Consider the following 22,157-nt stretch of genomic DNA (forward strand, 5'->3'; position numbering starts at 1 on the left):
AAGTATTCCTGCCAAAAGTGGCTATAATTGGCACAAATACTTAATAAGAGGAGAAAAACACAGAAAACAGTTAACATCACATGACAAAAACTATGGACAAAAAATGTAGAAATAGATATATATTTATAAGATAAAAAAATATATGAGGACGGAGAGTGCACACATACATTAAATGTAGAAACTTGATAAAAATATGACTATTTTGATATTAAAGAATCACTGGAACAATGTTTCAGAATTACTCATAGTAAATAGTTTGTATGTATAAGCAAATAAATGTTTTGATATACAGTTTCTTAACTACTTGTGAAATACCGGAGATGGACGGCATTATTTTCATTTACTTTTATAATAAAGTGAATCTGCTTTTACTCAAAGCTTCCTTTCCATAGATTTATGTAAGGAAATTATCACAGACAAGAAAGATCACAGCATGAAACTGTCCTATATATGTAGAGAGGACCTGTAAACACAACCATTTCATTATTACTTCATGAAACTGCCCTATACATGTAGAGAGGACCTGTAAACACAACCATTTCATTATTACTTAATGAAACTGCCCTATACATGTAGAGAGGACCTGTAAACACAACCGTTTCATTATTACTTAATGCATCCACATTGGTAAAATTGGTTTTATCACACACTTCATATATTTTATGACTAAATTTCTATGTACACAGATTGATAATATAATAAATTTTAGTCAGATCCTTATTCCAGCATGTACATATATAGTGTATACTGAGTAATGGTACAATACAACTATAAATATATAGATACAAATAAGTAATACTAGTTGTATACCTGCTTCTATATTACTAAAGGGAGATCATCTCCCAAAATGAAATATATGAACATTTGAAAACAATTAAATGTACCTGGTATTTATGAATCATAAGACAAGGAAATACTACTAAATACACAATGAAATATCACATTTACAGTAGCACGCTCTTCCAAAGTTATCTCCCCTGCAGGTTTTCACATTAATGCAGGCTCTTACAATTTCCCTTTTTCTTTCACATCTCTCAGTTCCTGAACTCCTAAATCACATTCACACATGAAAACTTTTAGTACCAACCATTGTTTTCCTCAAAAATGTTGGTCCAATATGAAATAATCCTTCAATTAATGAAATTATAGGATATTGGTTGATGGAGCTTTTAAGTTCAGTAATAAATTGCTGATAACAATTAACCTTATATAGATATTGGTAACGCCATTTTATCATAAACTGAAATACTGTGTTGAAAGTTTGTTATTTGAAAAGACATTACAAGGAAACTATATTTGGCTAGTCTGTTCCATTTTTCACCCCTTCTCTGTTAAGAGCTGACATTATGTTGTTATGTATTAATAAAGGCTGCGATCACATGAAAACAGTTTGTCCTTAGGTCTAGACATCAGTGATAATTAATACTGATCATAGATAGGCGTCATTGATATAAATGGCAGAGTTGATACCAGCAATGTATGTAATGCAAGTTGGCTAGTAGATCTGAAGCTATCCTATATAGATGCTTTGTTAATGGTATTCTGAAAAGTTTTGGAGCGTTTCAAACTGTAGAGAATCAATTTGAATCATGAATCACGAAAACTGAACCTAGTGTCTCATAAATATCACTGAGCCAAGAACTGGCATACTGTAGAGATTGCATGAACATTTTAAAACTTCAAGTTGAGTTCATTCAATCTATCAATTCACAACATCACATAAAGTCTCTCACAGAAAAGATCCATGGAAGTGGGAAGATCCAACAAAGTTGAAAGGTCCTAGTGTTAATGACCACTGCTACCTTGCTACTGGATAATTAGTGTTCAGGTTGGAGTAGGCTCTACTGAGCTGTATCAGGTCCTGAAATAAACAAATTCAGAAATATTTCAAAATTTGTTTGGTGAAAACTTCATTCAAACAATGACCTTATTAAATCAATCAAATTATCAGCTGATCATGTATTAGTGTCATAAGAAAGTTAAATTTTCTGCTTAGTAAGTGTAATTTATAAGCTGACAATGCTTGGTTTTTAACTGTAATATTTTAACTTACTTTTGTTTGGTTTGTAAGTGAAATCTATAAGCTGACCTTTGCTTGGTTTGTAAGTGAAATAAATTACTGACCTTTTCTTGGTTTGTAAGTGAAATCTATAAACTGACCTTTGTTTGGTCTAAAAGTGAAATAAATAAGCTGACCTTTGCTTGGTTTTTAAGTGAAATCTATAAACTGACCTTTGCTTGGTTTGTTAGTGAAATCTATAAACTGACCTTTTCTTGGTTCGTAAGTGAAATCTATAACCTGACCTTTGCTTGGTTCGTAAGTGAAATCTATAACCTGACCTTTTCTTGGTTTGTAAGTGAAATCTATAAACTGACCTTTTCTTGGTTTGTAAGTGAAATCTATAACCTGACCTTTGCTTGGTTTGTTAGTGAAATCTATAACCTGACCTTTTCTTGGTTTGTAAGTGAAATCTATAAGCTGACCTTTTCTTGGTTTGTAAGTGAAATCTATAAACTGACCTTTGCTTGGTTTGTTAGTGTGTTCTGTAGTTTTGTCATGTCTCCCATCTTCTGCGACATCATATTGCGACTCCTCTCCTGCTGTTCTGCAGCCATATCCGACTCTAACTCTGCTGCCTTAGTGCGATGGGCCAGGAAGTTGATCATACGCTCTTGGTGAGGTGTAGGTGAAGGGGACCTTCCCATTGTCTGTCAAATATAGGTTATGCTGTAATTGCTTGCTAGGGAAAAAACCTATCAGTAACTACCATTATATAACTTCAGAAATCACCATACTTAAAGCTGCTAGTCTCAACTTGAGCTTGACAAAAACAACAGAATAATAAAAAAATTTAAATAGAGAAGATACAATCTGGTCATCTGTACTCTTCTTTTGAAATGAAATTAAAGTTGGGGAACAAAATCATTCATAAGATATTTGTATCAAATTCACTGAAGACATGATTTCACAATCAAATAGATGTTACTATAGTTGATATAATATTTGTAAATAAACACATACTTTATAGGCATTAAAAGTTAGAATAGTTGTGAGTTTATTGTTAATTTTAACAAGTCGTAATGATTTTTTTTAAGTTTCCTTCTGGAAGTTAGTTTATTATTTCTTCAGTATGGTATATGTATATATATATCATGTGTATATAAAACATTTAGAAATATTTTACTTACATGGATAAAACAAAGCGGAGACAATCTCCTGACATACCCTCAGATAAGAAGGGACATAGCACATACCACATTACCAAACAGAAAAACAACCACCAAAATATCACTTTCAAGGTGTTACTATACACCTTATCAATTGTAACACATTACAAATAAAGCAGGGCCAGCTGTTGTAATCCAGACCATTTATATCTCCCAATAATCTACAGGTCAGAAATATTTTCAACTCTCTCCATATATCTCCTGATTATAGTTATAGAAAAAAATCTTTTAATAATCTTTCTTGAACTCTGCCTTCAGAATTTCTTAAAACTCCACTCACTTTTAATGTAATAATATTTTGAATGCTAAATCTATGAAAAAATCATATCATTGGACTTACACCCATATGTATCAATCAGACACACTTTACACAAATCAGTGCACCAACAAATTAATGCACATCACACATGGTCATGATCAGGAGCAATGTCCACAACCCAGTACTTACTCGGACCCCTGGCTGATAATATGAGGGGTTGCTGAGATCAGGTACAGAATAGGATGCAAGTCGTTCTCCACGTAGTGAACTATTTTCTGCGTTAAGCTGTGCCACCTGCATCTGCAGGTGTTGTATCATTTTGGATGCGTTAATATCGTCATTAGTCTGGCGATTAGAGGGCGTCTGACCCAACAGTCGTTTTTGGTGCTACACTCAGAAGAATGAGATAGAGAGAGAAAGAAGTACACATTAATATAGGTCATGCAGACAGATTGAAGGACACAATCCATAAGTGTGCTAATGTCTGTAAGTGTTTCACAGGTAAGATACACAATTTAGTAAATGTCATTATTTTGGGTTTTTTTTAATCTTTTAAAGTTATTTTTGAGGTTGGAACAAAACCACAAAAAAATTCTTGTAAATAAGATATAATACGATACATAATAAGACAATTAAACAATAGTCTTATGGCTTCCTAAAAATAGTCACTTCAAGCTTTTGGTAAAACTGCTAAAGTTGGAACCAGCTAAAAAAATGATAAATTATATGTAAGAGTTATCAGTACCGAAGCTGATAAACACCACTTAAGGTTTTCTCTTGTGTTTAAATTCCATCACCATTTTTGAAGTTTTCACCATCAGCTCACAACTTTCACAGAACTGCTGGATATGCCGATCATTCACTATATTTTCCATAATAAATACAACTATTTTAATAAGAGTTGTTAAACTCTTTTGTGAATAAGTGCAGAAACTGTTAACTAAAGACATATAGGACAGCGTAGTAGCATTGTTAATTACGTAGACAGTATTAACACACTTGTGAACGTTTTATCAACAAGCAGAGATTCACCACACAAATACAGTCGTATATACCACACAGATAATACAATATATATAAAAACATATAAGCTTCTATAAGTTATCCTACCATTCAGATATCTAACAGAATCAAAATTGGCACACCAAAGTAATTTACATTTGTATATGTTTTTTTATATAGGTAGCAATAAAGATTAAATCACCATTCTATAGGTGTTAACTATAAACACGTTAACTGTATAATTGATAGCGTAACAGAGGTCATTATTTATTTCCATGTCTTCACTTAGATTTGAACCCAGGACCTCTGGTTTCCTAATCTTAGACTAAATCAATTGAGCTAAAAGGAAGTTCTCTATAGCTAGGCAGTATATTGTGACTATTTATTTGTAGTCTTTATAAATAAAAGGTTTAAATTAAGATGTACACAAAAGAGGTCATTATTTGGATAACTCGTCATGCATATTTATATGTATATAATGAAGAAAATGTTATGACTAAGAAATCATGCACCAGCTACTGACATGCCTAACCCAGTGATTGAGTTACTAAAACTGTCATTATTAATGTCCTGTCTAAAAATCAAAGGATTTCACCCGAAGGAAAAAAAATCTATACATACAATAAGCTCACACCAATAATATTGTGCCTAATAAATGATGCCACACGAACGAAGAACAATGAAAACACAACATCTAAACATCCAATTAGATGAAGGGAGGTAACTCTGACATACCATTGCTAATCGTTTAATTTCCCGCTCCAGTCGATCCACTTCTTGCTGTTGGAGATCACTCCTGGGTTTAAACTCATATTGAGGAACCTTTGGGGGCTTGCTGTATTGCCTACAAATAGAACCAACAAAAGTTTAGAGAAATCTGGAAGCTTGTGAAACTCCACCAATTATAAACTGAAGTTTAACTTGATAACTTAATTATCAGCTCAGATTTACATTAGGCTAAAAGTTTCTAACAAAAGAAATTATCAGAATATAAAAAACAAAAGGAGGGGAAAAAACATTGTTTCATCATGACAGGTTTTTTCTAAGATTGATTTTTAACAATATGATTATCTACAAATCTCCAATAGGTAGGAAATGATATTGACAAGTTTTATAATAAATAAATAGTTATAAACATGACCTGAAATAAAAACGCCGATGTTTAAAGAATGTGGAACATCTTACCAGTTTTAAGAATATTGTTTACAAGTATGGTTATGTACGACAGCAACAATGAAATGATAGCCATGTTGTACAGTTCAACATTTAGTTATCTCACACACTAGCCACCAGATTTATAGAGAAGCAAAGATCATTAACAGGTCTAATCACCAGCAGGCGTTCACACGTTCAAACCTGTAATTTTGTTTGTGATTGGTGATTGGTTTTTAAATCAAACTTACAAATCTTTTTATCAAATCAAAACAATTATCATTTAAATTGGTCCTATTAATGCTAATAGATAACCACGAAAACATCAAATTATATACAAATTATAAACAAAATATTATATCAAGAGTTGTCAACAAAAACACAGATTTAAATGTGTGAGAAGACAAACTTAGGAAAAGAGAACTAGACAGAACAGGAAATCAGGACTTTGGATTGAAACAAGGGACCAGAAATACAACATAACTACCACATTTATGATTCCATGTCATCTTTTAAAGATTTTATAGGTTTTTAAAATATTTATCAGTAATGATTGAAACCTCTTTGTAGCCTGTTGGGACAAGATAAACAAAATTACCAAAGAATAAGAAAATACCTACTGTGACAAAAACATCTCACTTTTTATCTATCTGAACTAAACATTTTGTTAAGTTAATATAGTTGTATAGTGTCAATAACTGTGCCCCCAGCCTCCTCCCTACTTTTACTTCTAAAACCACACCTGTGGTAGCCAAACTAGCATCTTACTCTTATAGAATACATTAACAATATCATAATTTCAAAATGTTTGGTTTGAATCATGTGATGAAGTGTGATAAGATGAATAAAATTCAAATGAATTTATAATTTTAAATCACACTAGTTTTTAGTATTGGGTGAGAAAAATGGACGTGCAGAATGACACACCACAAACAGTGCCAAATTAAATGACACACCACACACAGTGCCAAACACTTAACACTTAGTGTTTACATTTCATTTTCCAACTTTTCATTTTCTTCCCGTATGTTAAACAGGGCATCTGTTTGTGATTTCCATGTATCAAAGTTTTTCTTCAGACAACTTAGTTCTTCATCCTTTTTACGTAGAGAATGGAGGTGGTTTCTGTCTCTCTCCATGTAAGTCCTGTTCAGTCTGTTCTTCTCCAAAGCATGCTCCTAATTAATTAGTAATTAGCAAACACTCTGATGCAAAATAGTGGCATTAAAAAAAAACAAGAATATCACCAATGAATCAACCTTATTTTGTAATACTTCTTTAATTATTTAAATATCAAAACCCTTAACTGAATGTTCTAATACCAATAAACCAATTAAATCTATTTGACAACTGTTATTCCCTATTCCAAAATTTACTTTCTTTTAATGCAAGAAATAGTAAAATTTGTGTAAATTAATCATCTTGCATACCACCACAATAAGAAAAGTTGAATATGTAAACTACAAATTGCTTTCACAGTCATATGATTGTAAAATTTCAGATAAGATACATTTTACGAGTTAACAAAGTGGGCTCCTTTTCTCAAAAACCATCAAGCTTTAGCTAACTTCTTTACAACTATGTAGATGAATGTTTTAACTTAATTTACTGAATGTACATGATCTATAATTGATATCTAATTCATTGTTAATTGGCTAAACTTACAGGTTGATTTATTGATGATTTTGTACAATCATAACAAATTTCTCTGGTTAATATCAATCAGCAAGGTGTTAGTCTTACTATAGCAGACATAAACAACAGCCTTTACACCTGTACGATGGACTGAGGGTCCATTTCCCTAACCCAATGATCATCGTATCCAGGTGTGCCATTTTCTACCTCTAATCAGATGCCCCTATGGGCTTTGCTGTATGACCCAAAATCATATCATTTTACGAGGGATTTTTTCAAGCTTCACACTTAAAGACCTAATCATCAAAATATCCTGATTTGAAATTGAAGCTTCCAAATTTCTCAACTAAAATTTTGTTGGTTCTATATGTAGGCAACAAGCAAGGTTCCCCAATTTGAATAATGCAGTTTTGTATAATACATACATAACTTTACAACCCACTCCAAACCCATTCCAATATAACATGTTTTTACAAGTATAAAGTATATGTTTATGTCTGGTAAAAAAGGTAAAAAAAATAAGTAAAATTAGCAGCAAGCATCTGTCAGTCTAGATCTACTGAATAAAGTCCTAACTTTCCATGTATTCAGGTTATGAAACATTCTAACAAGACCTGCAGTGTCTAGGTACATTATAAGTAGAACCTGTCTACGGTAGATACACCTTCAACATTACAGGTGAAAAAACGTTTTTGAGAGCTGGTTAAATTGTTTAACTTCAGAAATATTATGATTATGTATTTATCTTTATCAATTTTTGTATTATGAATTAATTCACAAACTCGTGACAGTATTTTTTTCTGTGATAAATAAGAAAGTATGTAGAAAAATGTTCTGAAAGTCATGATCCTTTTAAAAATGGTGTTGTGTTTTTAATTGTTGTCAACTTTTTTACAATAAATAACTGATGAATTCACATGAATCAGATCAAACTGTGTTAAAAACTGCATCAGGTGTCAGATAAGACAAGTTCTACCATAACATTTTGTCAATAATGGTTAAATAAAGCATGCTGTAGCAGAAACAGGGGAGATAATTAGTCACAGAACAGCATCAAATGTTCCTGTTGGTCAGAGTTCTTACATGCTTGCTGCCAAATCGTTGTTGGGCATGTTCTGAATGAACGTTTCACGAAGTTCATTCTGAGATCCCTGTAGGAATGGTAGATAATGAAGTCAAATTCAAAGACAAAATACAAATAAAATTTCATTTACACATAAAACAACAATTATTTTCTATTCATGTCTGTAAACATTTCATTTCAAGGTTCATCAAGATATAAAAATATTGTTGGCTGGGTAACAACTGCAATCATGAGATTTGAATGCCTTGTAGGATTGTTACATTGTTTTACACTTTCCTGTATCATATATGTAAATATTGTAGTGATGATCAAGGACAAAATCCTAGTACATACCTTTGCTAATTTTGCCTTCAGTCTTTCCAGTTCCATATTTTTCTCCTTTTCCAGTTGTTCTTTAATCTTCTGCACCATTTCCTCCTGTAATACATCCAGATAATCAGTGTTATATATTGGAATTAAACCTGTTCGCTTTTCCATGGGTCCTGCCTGAATGTACAGGCCTACAGTCATTGTCGTATCACAGAAAATTATTCAACAAGTCAAGTTTAAAAACTCTGAAAGTTAAATTCATATTTATTGAAACAATCTGTAATTCAAAGCACTCGGTAAAATAAATTATTGTTGAAAAATATATTATTTCATGCAGATTAAAGTATAATGTTATCCAAAAATAACATAAGTATGCTACCAATTATCATCATGCAATAAAATTGCTATCAAACCATATGTATCAATCCATGCAGAGAAAGTTAATGTTTTACATGCTGTAGTTTATCTTAGGTTTCTCCTTTAATTGACACAGAACTAAACTGACATGAACCAATGGAAATTTCAGCATATGAATACATAATTGATTCCTGAGAAATTAAATTTGCAGAAACAGCAGTACTAATGTATATCAAATCAAAATCAATTAATTGGAAATTAATCAATTATCCAACCCAACAGACTATTTTTCTCAGATCAGTCCTACCTTGTCACGCTCTGTCCTCATAATGGAGGACTTTTGACGTTTTAGTTCTTGTTTGAGTTCTTGCACAAGGTTACGCAGTTCCTCATTACATGCCCGCAAGTTAGCCTGTTACACAACACGCAAAGCCATGACATCAAATCGCACAAAATTATGACATCATTCACACAAAATTATGACATAACTCACACAAAATTGTTGAAATCAGTACAAAAATGAACGAGATCATTATACAAAGTTATGAGATCACCAAACAGAAAGACTGACATCTAGATATCAAAGCACATTGCTATAATATCAGAATATTAGTTGTTATTCTCATGCTGAAAGATTTTATTAATAAAATCTTCAACATCAGGCAATTAAATTAAAAATTTTAAAATATCTCACTGTAAAATGTGACATTTGGAGAGAATTTTCAGTACCGTTCTGCTTCACAAATTTAAGATTAAATTTTTTCTTTGAACAGAAATTTATGGTAGGACTTTGGATTGGTAAGAGTGTTTTCACCAAATATGAACTTATTCCAGGAACAAAACAGAGACATGAAGTCTGTTACAACTAAAGTCAATGTTTTGTAAAACTTTTGCTTTGAATTTTTTTGTAAAACATTCGTTAACATGATTCAGGGAGTCTTTGTATGTTTGAATGTAGATGTTATCCTCCACACTTAAAAATATATCAAGTATCAAATTTGATTAAAAATACTTCTAGCAACCAGACTCATTCCTTATCTGAAAGTGATAAGCTTCTACATCATCACTGGAATGGTTAGATAAGGAAACAGAAGTTTAAAAAGTAATGTAATTGAATAACTACTCATTATCTACAATAAAAGGATTAGACTACAGTTCTATATTAGGTCCTAATTTCTCAAAAAATATTTGCCATGGTTTGTAAATTATAACAGGTACTTGTTTTAATATTAGTCATGTTAATAAACTAGATTGAATAAAAGCACAAACTGACATGAAATTATTATAAAAAAAGAATAAAATTTAAAAGATTTACCTACATACAAATACTGAACTGTTTTATGTTTCAGAAGACAGTAACAACACCTTAAAATCCTAGTACCTATTGGAATTTAATTTTTGTCTCTTTTTTTTTTTTTTTTTTTGAGAACTCCTGGACAGTTCTTAAGCCTCTACCTGTTTTCAAAGACACTATTGTTAGATGTAAATGCCTGTGAAAGCATTGCTTCTTAAAACTTGATTTGTAGTAAACAGTTTTGTTCTGATTTATTTAATATTCACATCTATTAATCATGCAATTTAGCAATAAATGAAAATTACATCAAATCTGTATGATAAAAAGAAAAAGGATGTTTTCTAGTGTAATGTCATGCATTTTGAAATCAATTCCAGCTTTGCTACAAAACATTCCAATACAGTTTTGGCATGAATGTTCAGCATGCTCCTTCAATTTTGTCTATAAAATGAAAGAAAAATTAAATTCTGAACACAGTACATTAATATAGATGATGTACCGAGCACTATTAACATACAGCGGTTCAGACTACAGATGAAGCGACACATACAGCGACAGGTACCAGGACCAATAAAACCACCACACTATATTATACAGCCCAGCAGGACTTGTCAATTCATCCTGTATCTAGTCAGAATTAGTAACTCACTAGAAAATTATTGATTATCAACCTAGATATGTCAATTTTCATTGATCATCTAACAAGAACAAATTTATTTGCAAATGTGTATTTTCTGATAATCTGAATTATTTCCTCTATTTTGGGTACAACTTTTATCTTGGAATTTCAAAGGGACCTTAAACCTTGACGACATCAATTTGATGCTTTGACTCAAGGTAGAATCAGTACCAGGTAAGTTTAACCATTTAATCAAGAACAAGAAAACATACTTGCTGTAAGTGTTTATGAAGACTGAACTTTAAACATGAAGTTTTTTTGTGTGGTGGTTTTAAGGCCCTGTGAGTATTAAACAAACCTCAGTATATCCATTGTTATACCATCCTTCCTGTTGGACCTGGTATAGAAAATGTATCATAAGGCACCAGGATCACAGAGGGTGGTGCCCTCCGTTACCTAGACAACGGGACTTAGGCCACAATACAAGGCACCAGGATCACAGAGGGTGGTGCCCTCCATTACCTAGACAACGGGACTTAGGCCACAATACAAGGCACCAGGATAACAGAGGGTGGTGCCCTCTGTTTCCCAGACAATGACACTAATGCTTTGATATAAAGCACCAGAATCACAGAGGGTGGTACCCTCCGTTACCTAGACAACTGGGCTTAGGCCACAATACAAGGCACCAGAATCACAGAGGGTGGTGCCCTCCGGTACCTAGACAACTGGGCTTAGGCCACAATACAAGGCACCAGGATAACAGAGGGTGGTGCCCTCTGTTTCCCAGACAATGACACTAATGCTTTGATATAAAGCACCAGAATCACAGAGGGTGGTACCCTCCGTTACCTAGACAACTGGGCTTAGGCCACAATACAAGGCACCAGGATAACAGAGGTGGTGCCCTCTGCTTCCCAGACAATGACACTAATGCTTTGATATAAAGCACCAGGATCACAGAGGGTGGGTCCCTCCATTACCTAGACAACGATACTAATGCTTTGATATAAAGCACCAGGATTACAGAGGGTGGTTCCTTCCGTTACCTAGACAACCGGGCTTAGGCCACAATACAAGGCACCAGGATCACAGAGGGTGGTACCCTCCGTTACCTAGACAACCGGGCTTAGGCCACAATACAAGGCACCAGGATCACAGAGGGTGGTGCCCTCTGTTTCCCAGACAATGACACTAATGCTTTGATATAAAGCACCAGAATCACAGAGGGTGGTGCCCTCCATTACTACGACAAGGGGGCTTAGGCCACAATACAAGGCACCAGAATCACAGAGGGTGGTGCCCTCCGGTACCTAGACAACTGGGCTTAGGCCACAATACAAGGCACCAGGATAACAGAGGGTGGTGCCCTCCATTACTACGACAAGGGGGCTTAGGCCACAATACAAGGCACCAGAATCACAGAGGGTGGTGCCCTCCGGTACCTAGACAACTGGGCTTAGGCCACAATACAAGGCACCAGGATAACAGAGGGTGGTGCCCTCCGGTACCTAGACAACTGGGCTTAGGCCACAATACAAGGCACCAGGATAACAGAGGGTGGTGCCCTCCATTACCTAGACAACTGGGCTTAGGCCACAATACAGAGCACCAGGATCACAGAGGGTGGGTCCCTCCGTTACCTAGACAACCGGGCTTAGGCCACAATACAGAGCACCAGGATCACAGACGGTCGTGCCCTCCGTTACCTAGACAACAGGGCTAAAGCTACAATGCATGGCACCAGAATCACAGAACATGGTGCCCTCCACTCCCTAGACATCGACACTAAGGCTTTGATATTAAGCACCAAAATCACAGAGGGTTGTGTTCTCTGTCACCTTAGCAATGAGACTAAAGCTAAAATATCAAACCCCGACTATTTCGAAATTGAGAATTATATTTGCCATAGTATTTGTCTCTCCTGTTTTTAACCATGTTAGGAATAAGAAATCAATATTGACAAGACAACAATATGGTCTATATTTCAAGTAACTACATATATGCCTAAGTACTACAAAAATTAAGTATGTGAAATATATATTGGTGCCAATTGATGAATGTGATATGTATACAAAGACTGATCTAGACTTGCTCAAGTTTGTAATAGTTTGTATTTGCAGTATAAAATCAAAGTATGTAGTATTTTATCTCAAAGGGTGACACTTCTTAGTGAGGAATAGAACATGTCTGATATATATAATATATCATCTGACTACAGAAACAATATAAATGTATCAGTTATACTGAAGAATAAATAAGAAATGGAAAATTATTCATAATCAGGAAAGGGATCAGGGAGTTATTTATCAGTTAAAATGCGAGGGAAGGGAGGTAATTCCTCTATGATAAGGGGAGGTAATTAAGCACCAAAGAAGGGAATAAATAATGATAAATGAAAAGCAAATAATTCACCATTGTTATCAATGAAAGCTGACTTGAGCAATTCTAGCTTTACAATGTGTGACTGATGTATACTTAACAGTGTATAATTGTTACGGTAGTAAACATTGATACCATGTAATATACGACTACTTACCAAGGCTGACGTTGTTGGTGTTCTTATTTGACTATCACCTTGGAAACTGAAAAGGACAGAAAAGTTACTTACAACTTTAGCTTTTATCAGGTTACGAAATAATTTCTTTATAAATAAATGAATAAAATTAAACTATTATTTGACTATCTTCTATTGAATATAAGACAAGCGCAAACTTCAGTGAACTGCCTGTATAATGTTTCTCTATTATCCAATTGGACCTACCTTAATAAGTTGGCCTTACATCAACCAACATTCAGTGACAACATTGACCTGATTTCGTCATGCATGGGACCTTAAGTTGACCTACATCTAGTGACAACATTGATCACCTTAATATGTTGACCTTGCAAGGACCTACACCAGTTAATAACATTGACCTACCTTGATATGTTGACCGTGCGATGACTTACTCCTGTTAATAACAGAGACCTACCTTGATATGTTGACCGTGCGATGACTTACTCCTGTTAATAACAGAGACCTACCTTGATATGTCGACCGTGCGATGACTTACTCCTGTTAATAACAGAGACCTACCTTGCTATGTTGACCTTGCGTGGACCTACACCGAGGACATTGGAAGTTCTGCGACATTCTTCATTGACTTCATTAACAACAGTGCGTTCCAACTTGTCTAACACCGTAGAGTTCTGTCTGTCCTGGTGTATCCATTGGATACGCTCTGTCTTCAATTTCCGTAACTCTTCTTCCTGTTGTCTGACAATCTCTGTGAGTTTGTCAATTTCACGTTGGTAATCCTTAAGATAAAAAAGTAGAAATTTGGTCGTAATGATATTTGAAATAAACTGTAATAAATGACTACGGTGATTATGTTAATTTACATATTAACTGACCTGTGACATTTTGTCCTTGATAATTTACATATAAACTGACCTGTGTCATTTCATCCTTGATAATTTACATATTAACTGACCTGCGTCATTTTGTCCTTGTTAATTTACATATGAACTGACCTGTGTCATTTCATCCTTGATAATTTACATATTAACTGACCTGCGTCATTTTGTCCTTGGCTTTGTCAAACTCTGCTTGCATTTCATTGCGGACATTATCCTTTGCTTTTGCTACAGCCACCATTTTATCATGCATGGCTTGTTTATTCTGCTGTTTGCCCTCCTCTAAATCCTGTAAGAAAAACAATCATGGTCAGACTCAGTTTCCATGCCAGTTTTAAAGATTAAATTGGCTTATAAAGCTTGAATAACATATTTGTTACGTCTCAAGATCCCTGTAAAATCACAAAGTGATTTAGAATAGAATCTTCTTAATTATGAAAGGTTCTCAGTTATCATTTTCTGAAATTAAGCACCCATGGTGATGAATTGGTTAAACAAATGGACCTTATGACCAGGTAGAGTTAGGGATATACTAGGTTGAGTTTATGGGATATACTAGGTAGAGTTTAGAGTTTAGGGGATATACCAGGTAGAGTTAAGGGGATATACATATACCAGGTAGAGTTTAGGGGATATACATATACCAGGTAGCGTTTGGGGGATATACCAGGTAGAGTTAAGAGGATATACCAGGTAGAGTTTAGGGGATATACATATACCAGGTAGAGTTTGGGGGATATACCAGGTAGAGTTAGGGGATATACCAGGTAGAGTTTGGGGGATATACCAGGTAGAGTTTAGGGGATATACCAGGTAGAGTTTAGGGGATATACCAGGTAGAGTTTAGGGGATATACCAGGTAGAGTTTAGGGGATATACCAGGTAGAGTTTGGGGGATATACCAGGTAGAGTTTAGGGGATATACCAGGTAGAGTTTAGGGGATATACCAGGTAGAGTTAGGGGATATACCAGGTAGAGTTTAGGGGATATACCAGGTAGAGTTTAGGGGATATACCAGGTAGAGTTAGGGGGATATACCAGGTAGAGTTTAGGGGATATACCAGGTAGAGTTTAGGGGATATACCAGGTAGAGTTTAGGGGATATACCAGGTAGAGTTTAGGGGATATACCAGGTAGAGTTAGGGGATATACCAGGTAGAGTTTAGGGGATATACCAGGTAGAGTTTAGGGGATATACCAGGTAGAGTTTAGGGGATATACCAGGTAGAGTTTAGGGGATATACCAGGTAGAGTTTAGGGGATATACCAGGTAGAGTTTAGGGGATATACCAGGTAGAGTTTGGGGGATATACCAGGTAGAGTTTAGGGGATATACCAGGTAGAGTTTGGGGGATATACCAGGTAGAGTTTGGGGGATATACCAGGTAGAGTTTGGGGGATATACCAGGTAGAGTTTAGGGGATATACCAGGTAGAGTTTAGGGGATATACCAGGTAGAGTTTAGGGGATATACCAGGTAGAGTTTAGGGGATATACCAGGTAGAGTTTAGGGGATATACCAGGTAGAGTTTAGAGTTTAGGGGATATACCAGGTAGAGTTTCTGACTAATTGTAGCCTTTATGTAGACAGGTCCATCACAGGAAGAATTTTTTTGTTTAAAAGAATACTTAAACATCTTTTGTATGGTTAACATATATCCTTAAAGAATGACTATCTGAACAAATCTGGTCAATTTCAACAAATCACACCAAAAATCAAAATCACAGTACAACAAATGCTTGAAACATCAAGTAATTTCAAAATATTTCCAATTATAACACTGAAAGGATAATATTTGTTATAAACATGACCTTAACTTTTAAATCACCTGAAGTCTTTGTGTGTCAAAAAGTCATTCAAATTACAGTGTGACCAATTTGTGTATGTTAGATTGGGTAAACAAAGAACTAATGAAAGTAAACAGATATTGTATGTGTGGTGAGAACAATGCTGATAATCCAATACAGTGAGAAAGATTGGAGATTTAAAGACATTGAGTCATACAAATTATTATCATTTTGTTTTAAACAGTTAAATTGTGTTGTGTTGTGTTCAATAAAAGAAGTACTCTAAGTATTGATAAAATCCATACAAACACTGATTAGAGGCTTCACTATAATCTGTATCTCTAAAAAGCTTTGCCTGATCACAGTCATGTACAGGCTTGTATAAAGATAAGAAAGTAATTAAAATGTATATAATTACCTATCAGGAATGTAAAGCAATTTAGATATCAACCCTCTATTGTTTTTAATGGATTAAAATACATCTTTTTAACATGGGTATGTTCAAAAGGACAATTAAGCACAAAAATAATGCCATCTTTCTTGATATATTTATGTATTTTTTCTTTTATTCCATAATAAGAGTGATTTCCCTACACCACCTCACCATAACCCCTATATGTTCAATTTCATTTCTAATTTTGAAACTATCCCTTACCTCTCCCCATCCCACCCCAGCCAAACCCTAAACCTCTGAATCTCATTTCTTATTTCAATATCAACCATTACCTCCCCCCCATCTTACTCTACTGCTAACCCCTGCCCTCTCAATCTCATTTCTTATTTCAAAATCAACCATTACCTCCCCCTAGCTTACTCCACCAATAACCCCTGCCCTCTCAATCGTATTTCTTATTTCAATATCAACCCTTACCTCCCCCCCACCTTACTCCATCCCTAACCCCTGCCCTCTGAATCTCATTTCTTATTTCAAAACTTACCCTTACATTTTCCTTATCCACCTAACCCTAACCCCAACCCTCTCAATCTTGCACCAGTTTCCATACACTGTGCCTCTGACATGTCAGACAGGCTAGGACAAGTAAACGTCACACAACAATAGGACTATTTCTACTGTAATAATCATCGAACCTAACTTACTCAGGACCTTTAAACCCATAAATTAAAAGGGTGACTGATATCCTTTTCTCTGATAAAAATTAATACAAAAACATCCCTGTTTCTTTTCATCTCCATCACAAAACACCTAAACTGGTCTGTTATCAATACAGCTGGATTGATATAAGATGGCTTTCAGTATTAAATTACCTATGGGTCATAAACATGACAAGTCCTAAGTGAAACACAAACACAGGCACATTGATTTCTGACCATGAAATACTCACATAACATGAAACATCCTCAAAATTGAACTATATTTTGAATTATAAATGAATACTGTTCACCAATAAACATTGCCTGCTCCCCCCCCCCACCCCCCCCTTCCTCTCTCCCCCACTGTCGGCAACCAACCAACCCCCACCCCACTTGATAAGGATTATCAATTAATTTACCAAGGTAATACCTGTTACACAGATCATCCAAGTCAGAGACTATAGACTCTAACAAGAAAAATAATGTGCTGTATGTACAGGTTTTCATATATCAAGTGTAATGTCAAACACTATGGCACACATTCAAGTGATAGTGACAACAGTGTGAAATAATTAGGGTATATTTTGGCTATCATTTTAACATGGCTGCCTATGTGTTGATCTTATTTCCCATTCCTTACCCAACCCTGTGAAATATTTCAAATAAATAAACAATAAATATTGTAAAACAATAAAATTTATATGAATACAAGGTGGGAAGAACAGACTAATGATATCTGACCATGATTCCCTGGCAACCTTATCTCTCTCCACAAACACTCAACATTATATCACAGTACTCACAGCTTAACATTAAATAAAACACCATGTACCAAGGAATAATAAAATTTTATCAAGATGAAATATCGTTTCAATTTCCATCTTTGTGTGAGGACAATATATTCCACTACCTGCTTCTTCAGTTTTTTAATTTGAAAAATATTATGTAATAAATCACAGAAATAAATTTTACAAAGTCTTCAAGTTAACAAGGCATTGAAAGTGCTGATGCTGTAGGATTGGATCTAAGACTTTATAACAACAGAACTGAGATTTGGAGTACCTAGATATATGACTAGTAAATTATAAAACATTGGTTCTTGTCTTTGTAATTCAGTTTCAAGAGTTTCTCATAAAACATCCATTGTCAACAACATGCAGTTAAAAGACTTTCTATCTATACATTATATAAGTAAGGGCTTAAGTTCTTCTGATTGTGAATCAACAGTGAATGACAAAATATTACACCTTACTACAAGGTGATAAAAATAGGGATGACATCAGAGAATACGGACATCAAGAAACATCAGAGAAAATTGACATCGAAAATGACAGAAAATGACAGAAGACTGATAGCCATGGAATACTAAATCTGGACACTGCTGCATAGCCTCTTCTTGTGTCACTTAAACCATCTCTCTGAATTAATTGGATATTTTTTGTATGTTTATTTCTCATCAATCTTCTTACTTTTATCTGGCCAGACTTAACAGGAACAATATCAAAAATTTTAATTTGATCTTAAAAGTGTTATGTTTTCACACTGACAAGACTTGGCTACACAGTCTTTACATAATTTATCAATAAATCTCTGAGCTCACAAATGGTGAAATTAAAGGGGACGATTTGTTTAAGGTATCAAATAACTAATAATGCTTTCAGTAGGAATTTTTATATCAATTGTGAAACCATTATACAACAAGATATGAAAAAGGAGGAGACTTTATTGGATTTTAAATTTCGGACCACCTGTAAATCTAGATACATGTATTACAAGTATCCACAGATTAGGGACAACCATGCTCAAACCAGCTGAGCTACAGGTTAGTGACAACCAGACAAAGCTCTGACCAGCTGAGCTACAGGTAACAGATGACCGGACAAAAGCTCTAACGAGCTAAGCTACAGGTAACAGACAACCAGACAAAAGCTCTGACAAGCTGAGGTACAGTAACAGATAACCAGACAAAAGCTCTGACAAGCTGAGGCACAGTAACAGATGACCAGACAAAAGCTCTGACCAGCTGAGGTACAGGTAACAGACAACCAGACAAAAGCTCTGACCAGCTGAGCTACAGGTAACAGACAACCAGACAATGCTCAAACCAGCTGAGGTACAGGTTAGGGACAACCAGACAAAGCTCAAACCAGCTGAGGAACAGGTTAGGGACGACAAGACAATGCTCAAACTAGCTGAGGTACAGGTAACAGATGACCAGACAATGCTCAAACCAGCTGAGGTACAGGTAACAGATGACCAGACAATGCTCAAACCAGCTGAGGTACAGGTAACAGATGACCAGACTATGCTCAAACCAGCTGAGCTATAGGTAACAGATGACCAGACAAAGCTCTGACCAGCTGAGCTACAGGTAACAGATGACCAGACAAAAGCTCTGACCAGCTGAGGTACAGGTAACAGACAACCAGACAAAAGCTCTGACCAGCTGAACTACAGGTAACAGACAACCAGACAATGCTCAAACCAGCTGAGGTACAGGTTAGGGACAACCAGACAAAGCTCAAACCAGCTGAGGAACAGGTTAGGGACGACAAATCAATGCTCAAACTAGCTGAGGTACAGGTAACAGATGACCAGACAATGCTCAAACCAGCTGAGGTACAGGTAACAGATGACCAGACAATGCTCAAACCAGCTGAGGTACAGGTAACAGATGACCAGACTATGCTCAAACCAGCTGAGCTATAGGTAACAGATGACCAGACAAAGCTCTGACCAGCTGAGCTACAGGTAACAGATGACCAGACAAAAGCTCTGACCAGCTGAGCTACAGGTAACAGATGACCAGACAAAGCTCTGACCAGCTGAGCTGCAGGTAACAGATGACCAGACAAAAGCTCTGACCAGCTGAGCTACAGGTAACAGATGACCAGACAAAGCTCTGACCAGCTGAGCTACAGTAACAGATGACCAGACAAAAGCTGTGATCAGCTGAGCTAAAGGTAACAGACAACCAGACAAAAGCTCTGACCAGCTGAGCTACAGGTAACAGACAACCAGACAAAAGCTCTGACCAGCTGAGGTACTGGTTAGGGATGACTAGACAAACATCTAACCAGCAGAGCTATATGGAATAGTTGATAGTTTTTAAAAATTCATGCATTTGTTGTTCCATCAGTGAAGACTTCCAACCATGCATTATTCCATTATTCATATTCAATATTTTAGAACCTTTTGTGGGTATGGTAGTATGAATTATTCACATTAAACCTTATAGAACCTTTTGTTGGTGTACAACTTCAGGGTTTCACATATAAGGCAGAAACAGAAACAAAGTTAGCTGATAACCAGGAATTGACTTATTCTAGGACTTCAACACCATAAAAACATGAGACCCAGCTCTTACATCTGTACAGAAAGGAAGGTGTCAAATGAAACAGAAGAGGAAATTGCAATAATTGTTTACCTTTACAAATGTTTTAATAAATTAAGCTACCTGACCATTGAGTGGTTAAACCTATAGTCTCGCTACAATGATCATTTTTTATTTTGATTTCCATCAATCAGGTTATCCAGCTACCATGCATTGATGAAGAAAAGTTCAAAAGATAATGTCAGCGTGAGTTTCCATATCAACCATAAATTAAGTAATATTGTACAATTTAAACCAATGGTCTGTTAAACTATTTAAAGATTATTGATTTCTCCCCAATTTACTGATGAATTATATCAATTAGGCTCTCCCTGGGATGATGAATTAGTAATATCAGCTTCCCCTGTACTGAATTGTTTTAAATACCTGGTATAATAGTGACAGGACCACCACAACACGTACACATCAATTCATGGCAATACTGTGGGGATAAGGCAATACTTATGTCTATCAAAACTATATAGAACATTCTTTATAAATAAAAATGAGTGTGATGTAAGACAAGACTATAGGTAACTAAACTAAAATCAAATGACATATTTTAGAACATCTACAGGACATCAGTTTGTATGAAGGCAGTCCTGTAACACCATATAAACCTACAATCGTGATATTAACAGGATGTAGGTAACACCATATAACCTGTAATTATGATATTAACAGGACATAGAATACCATGTCATTAAGTTCTACACTCAAATCCCTTGTCACCCGAGTCCAACACAGACGAAATTTTGTTTACAAATTTCGCAGCATGTATGTATTCCACAGAATGGAGGAACTGCTTATTTTCAATAGCAGTTCAACTCTAAATAAACACTGTTACAACAAAAGACCTAGGTTCAAATCTTCTGAAGACCAAATTTCATGGTTGTCTAGAAATAGCATACTTAGGTAATGCTCTGTTTTATACAGATTTTGGTTATTCAGGTTTAAGTTTATACAGGTTACTTTGCAATGTATTCATACGATTTATATATGCTGCAAAATCCCACCTTGACTACCAACATCCCTGTACACATGCGATTACCCCTATATAGAGAATTCTACATTTTAAGTATCAAACAGGTGGTAACATGCATCAGTCTGGTAAATAAACTTTGTAATACATCATGATCCTGATGATTAACATTCCAAACCCTCCTCATTATCTACCATTACACACCTGGTAACAGGAGAAAAATCGTTGACGAATATCCCGCAGTTGGTCATAATCCAAATCCATGGTGTCCTGTGTCCACCAACTTACAGACGATCTGACTCAGTATCAGGACACTTTCCACACAGACTCTCTCTACAGGTGTGCACTAAGTGCTGGTCACCTCAACCTCACAGCAACACTTGATGAGACAAATCTCCTTAACATCCACAGTTTACAGTGAGGTGAAGCTCATTAGCATCAAAACCATGATGACGACTATATAACATGTCCATGTAATTCTACTCGATAAGCAGCAAATTTGTCCACCACTAACTCACGATTGCTTTCTACAGCATGTAATACTGTGCCTATAAGCTAGCCTGTACGCGGAATTTTAATCAAT

General features: G+C 35.3%; 1 protein-coding gene across 1 annotated transcript; it reads right to left on the bottom strand.

The window, feature by feature from the left end:
- Nucleotides 1-1,694: 1,694 nt before the first annotated feature.
- Nucleotides 1,695-16,923, bottom strand: LOC132560648 (uncharacterized). Its single transcript, XM_060225312.1, has 9 exons — nucleotides 16,870-16,923; nucleotides 14,496-14,627; nucleotides 14,019-14,239; nucleotides 13,479-13,524; nucleotides 8,694-8,777; nucleotides 8,360-8,427; nucleotides 5,225-5,333; nucleotides 2,521-2,709; nucleotides 1,695-1,861 (listed from the first exon to the last, which is right to left on the bottom strand). Exons 1-9 carry the CDS (start codon nucleotides 16,921-16,923, stop codon nucleotides 1,799-1,801), a joined length of 966 nt encoding a protein of 321 aa, XP_060081295.1. The 3' UTR covers nucleotides 1,695-1,798.
- Between the last annotated feature and the right edge of the window lie 5,234 nt (nucleotides 16,924-22,157).

The sequence above is a fragment of the Ylistrum balloti genome, unplaced genomic scaffold (genome assembly GCF_031769215.1).
Source record: "Ylistrum balloti isolate Yb309-2 unplaced genomic scaffold, AGI_CSIRO_Ybal_v1 Utg371090, whole genome shotgun sequence".
NCBI classification, from domain to species: Eukaryota; Metazoa; Mollusca; class Bivalvia; order Pectinida; family Pectinidae; genus Ylistrum; species Ylistrum balloti.

Bases quoted from the DNA above. Each gene is read 5' to 3' on its own strand.
- LOC132560648 (XM_060225312.1), bottom strand. From the start codon at position 16,923: ATGGTTGATTTTGAAATAAGAAATGAGATTGAGAGGGCAGGGGTTAGC. The intron at 8,778-13,478 runs GTAAGTAGTCGT...GATGTATTACAG, and splicing joins CACCAACAACGTCAGCCTTG to GAGGAAATGGTGCAGAAGAT. The intron at 5,334-8,359 runs GTAAGAACTCTG...TTCTATTTGTAG, and splicing joins AACGATTTGGCAGCAAGCAT to GCAATACAGCAAGCCCCCAA.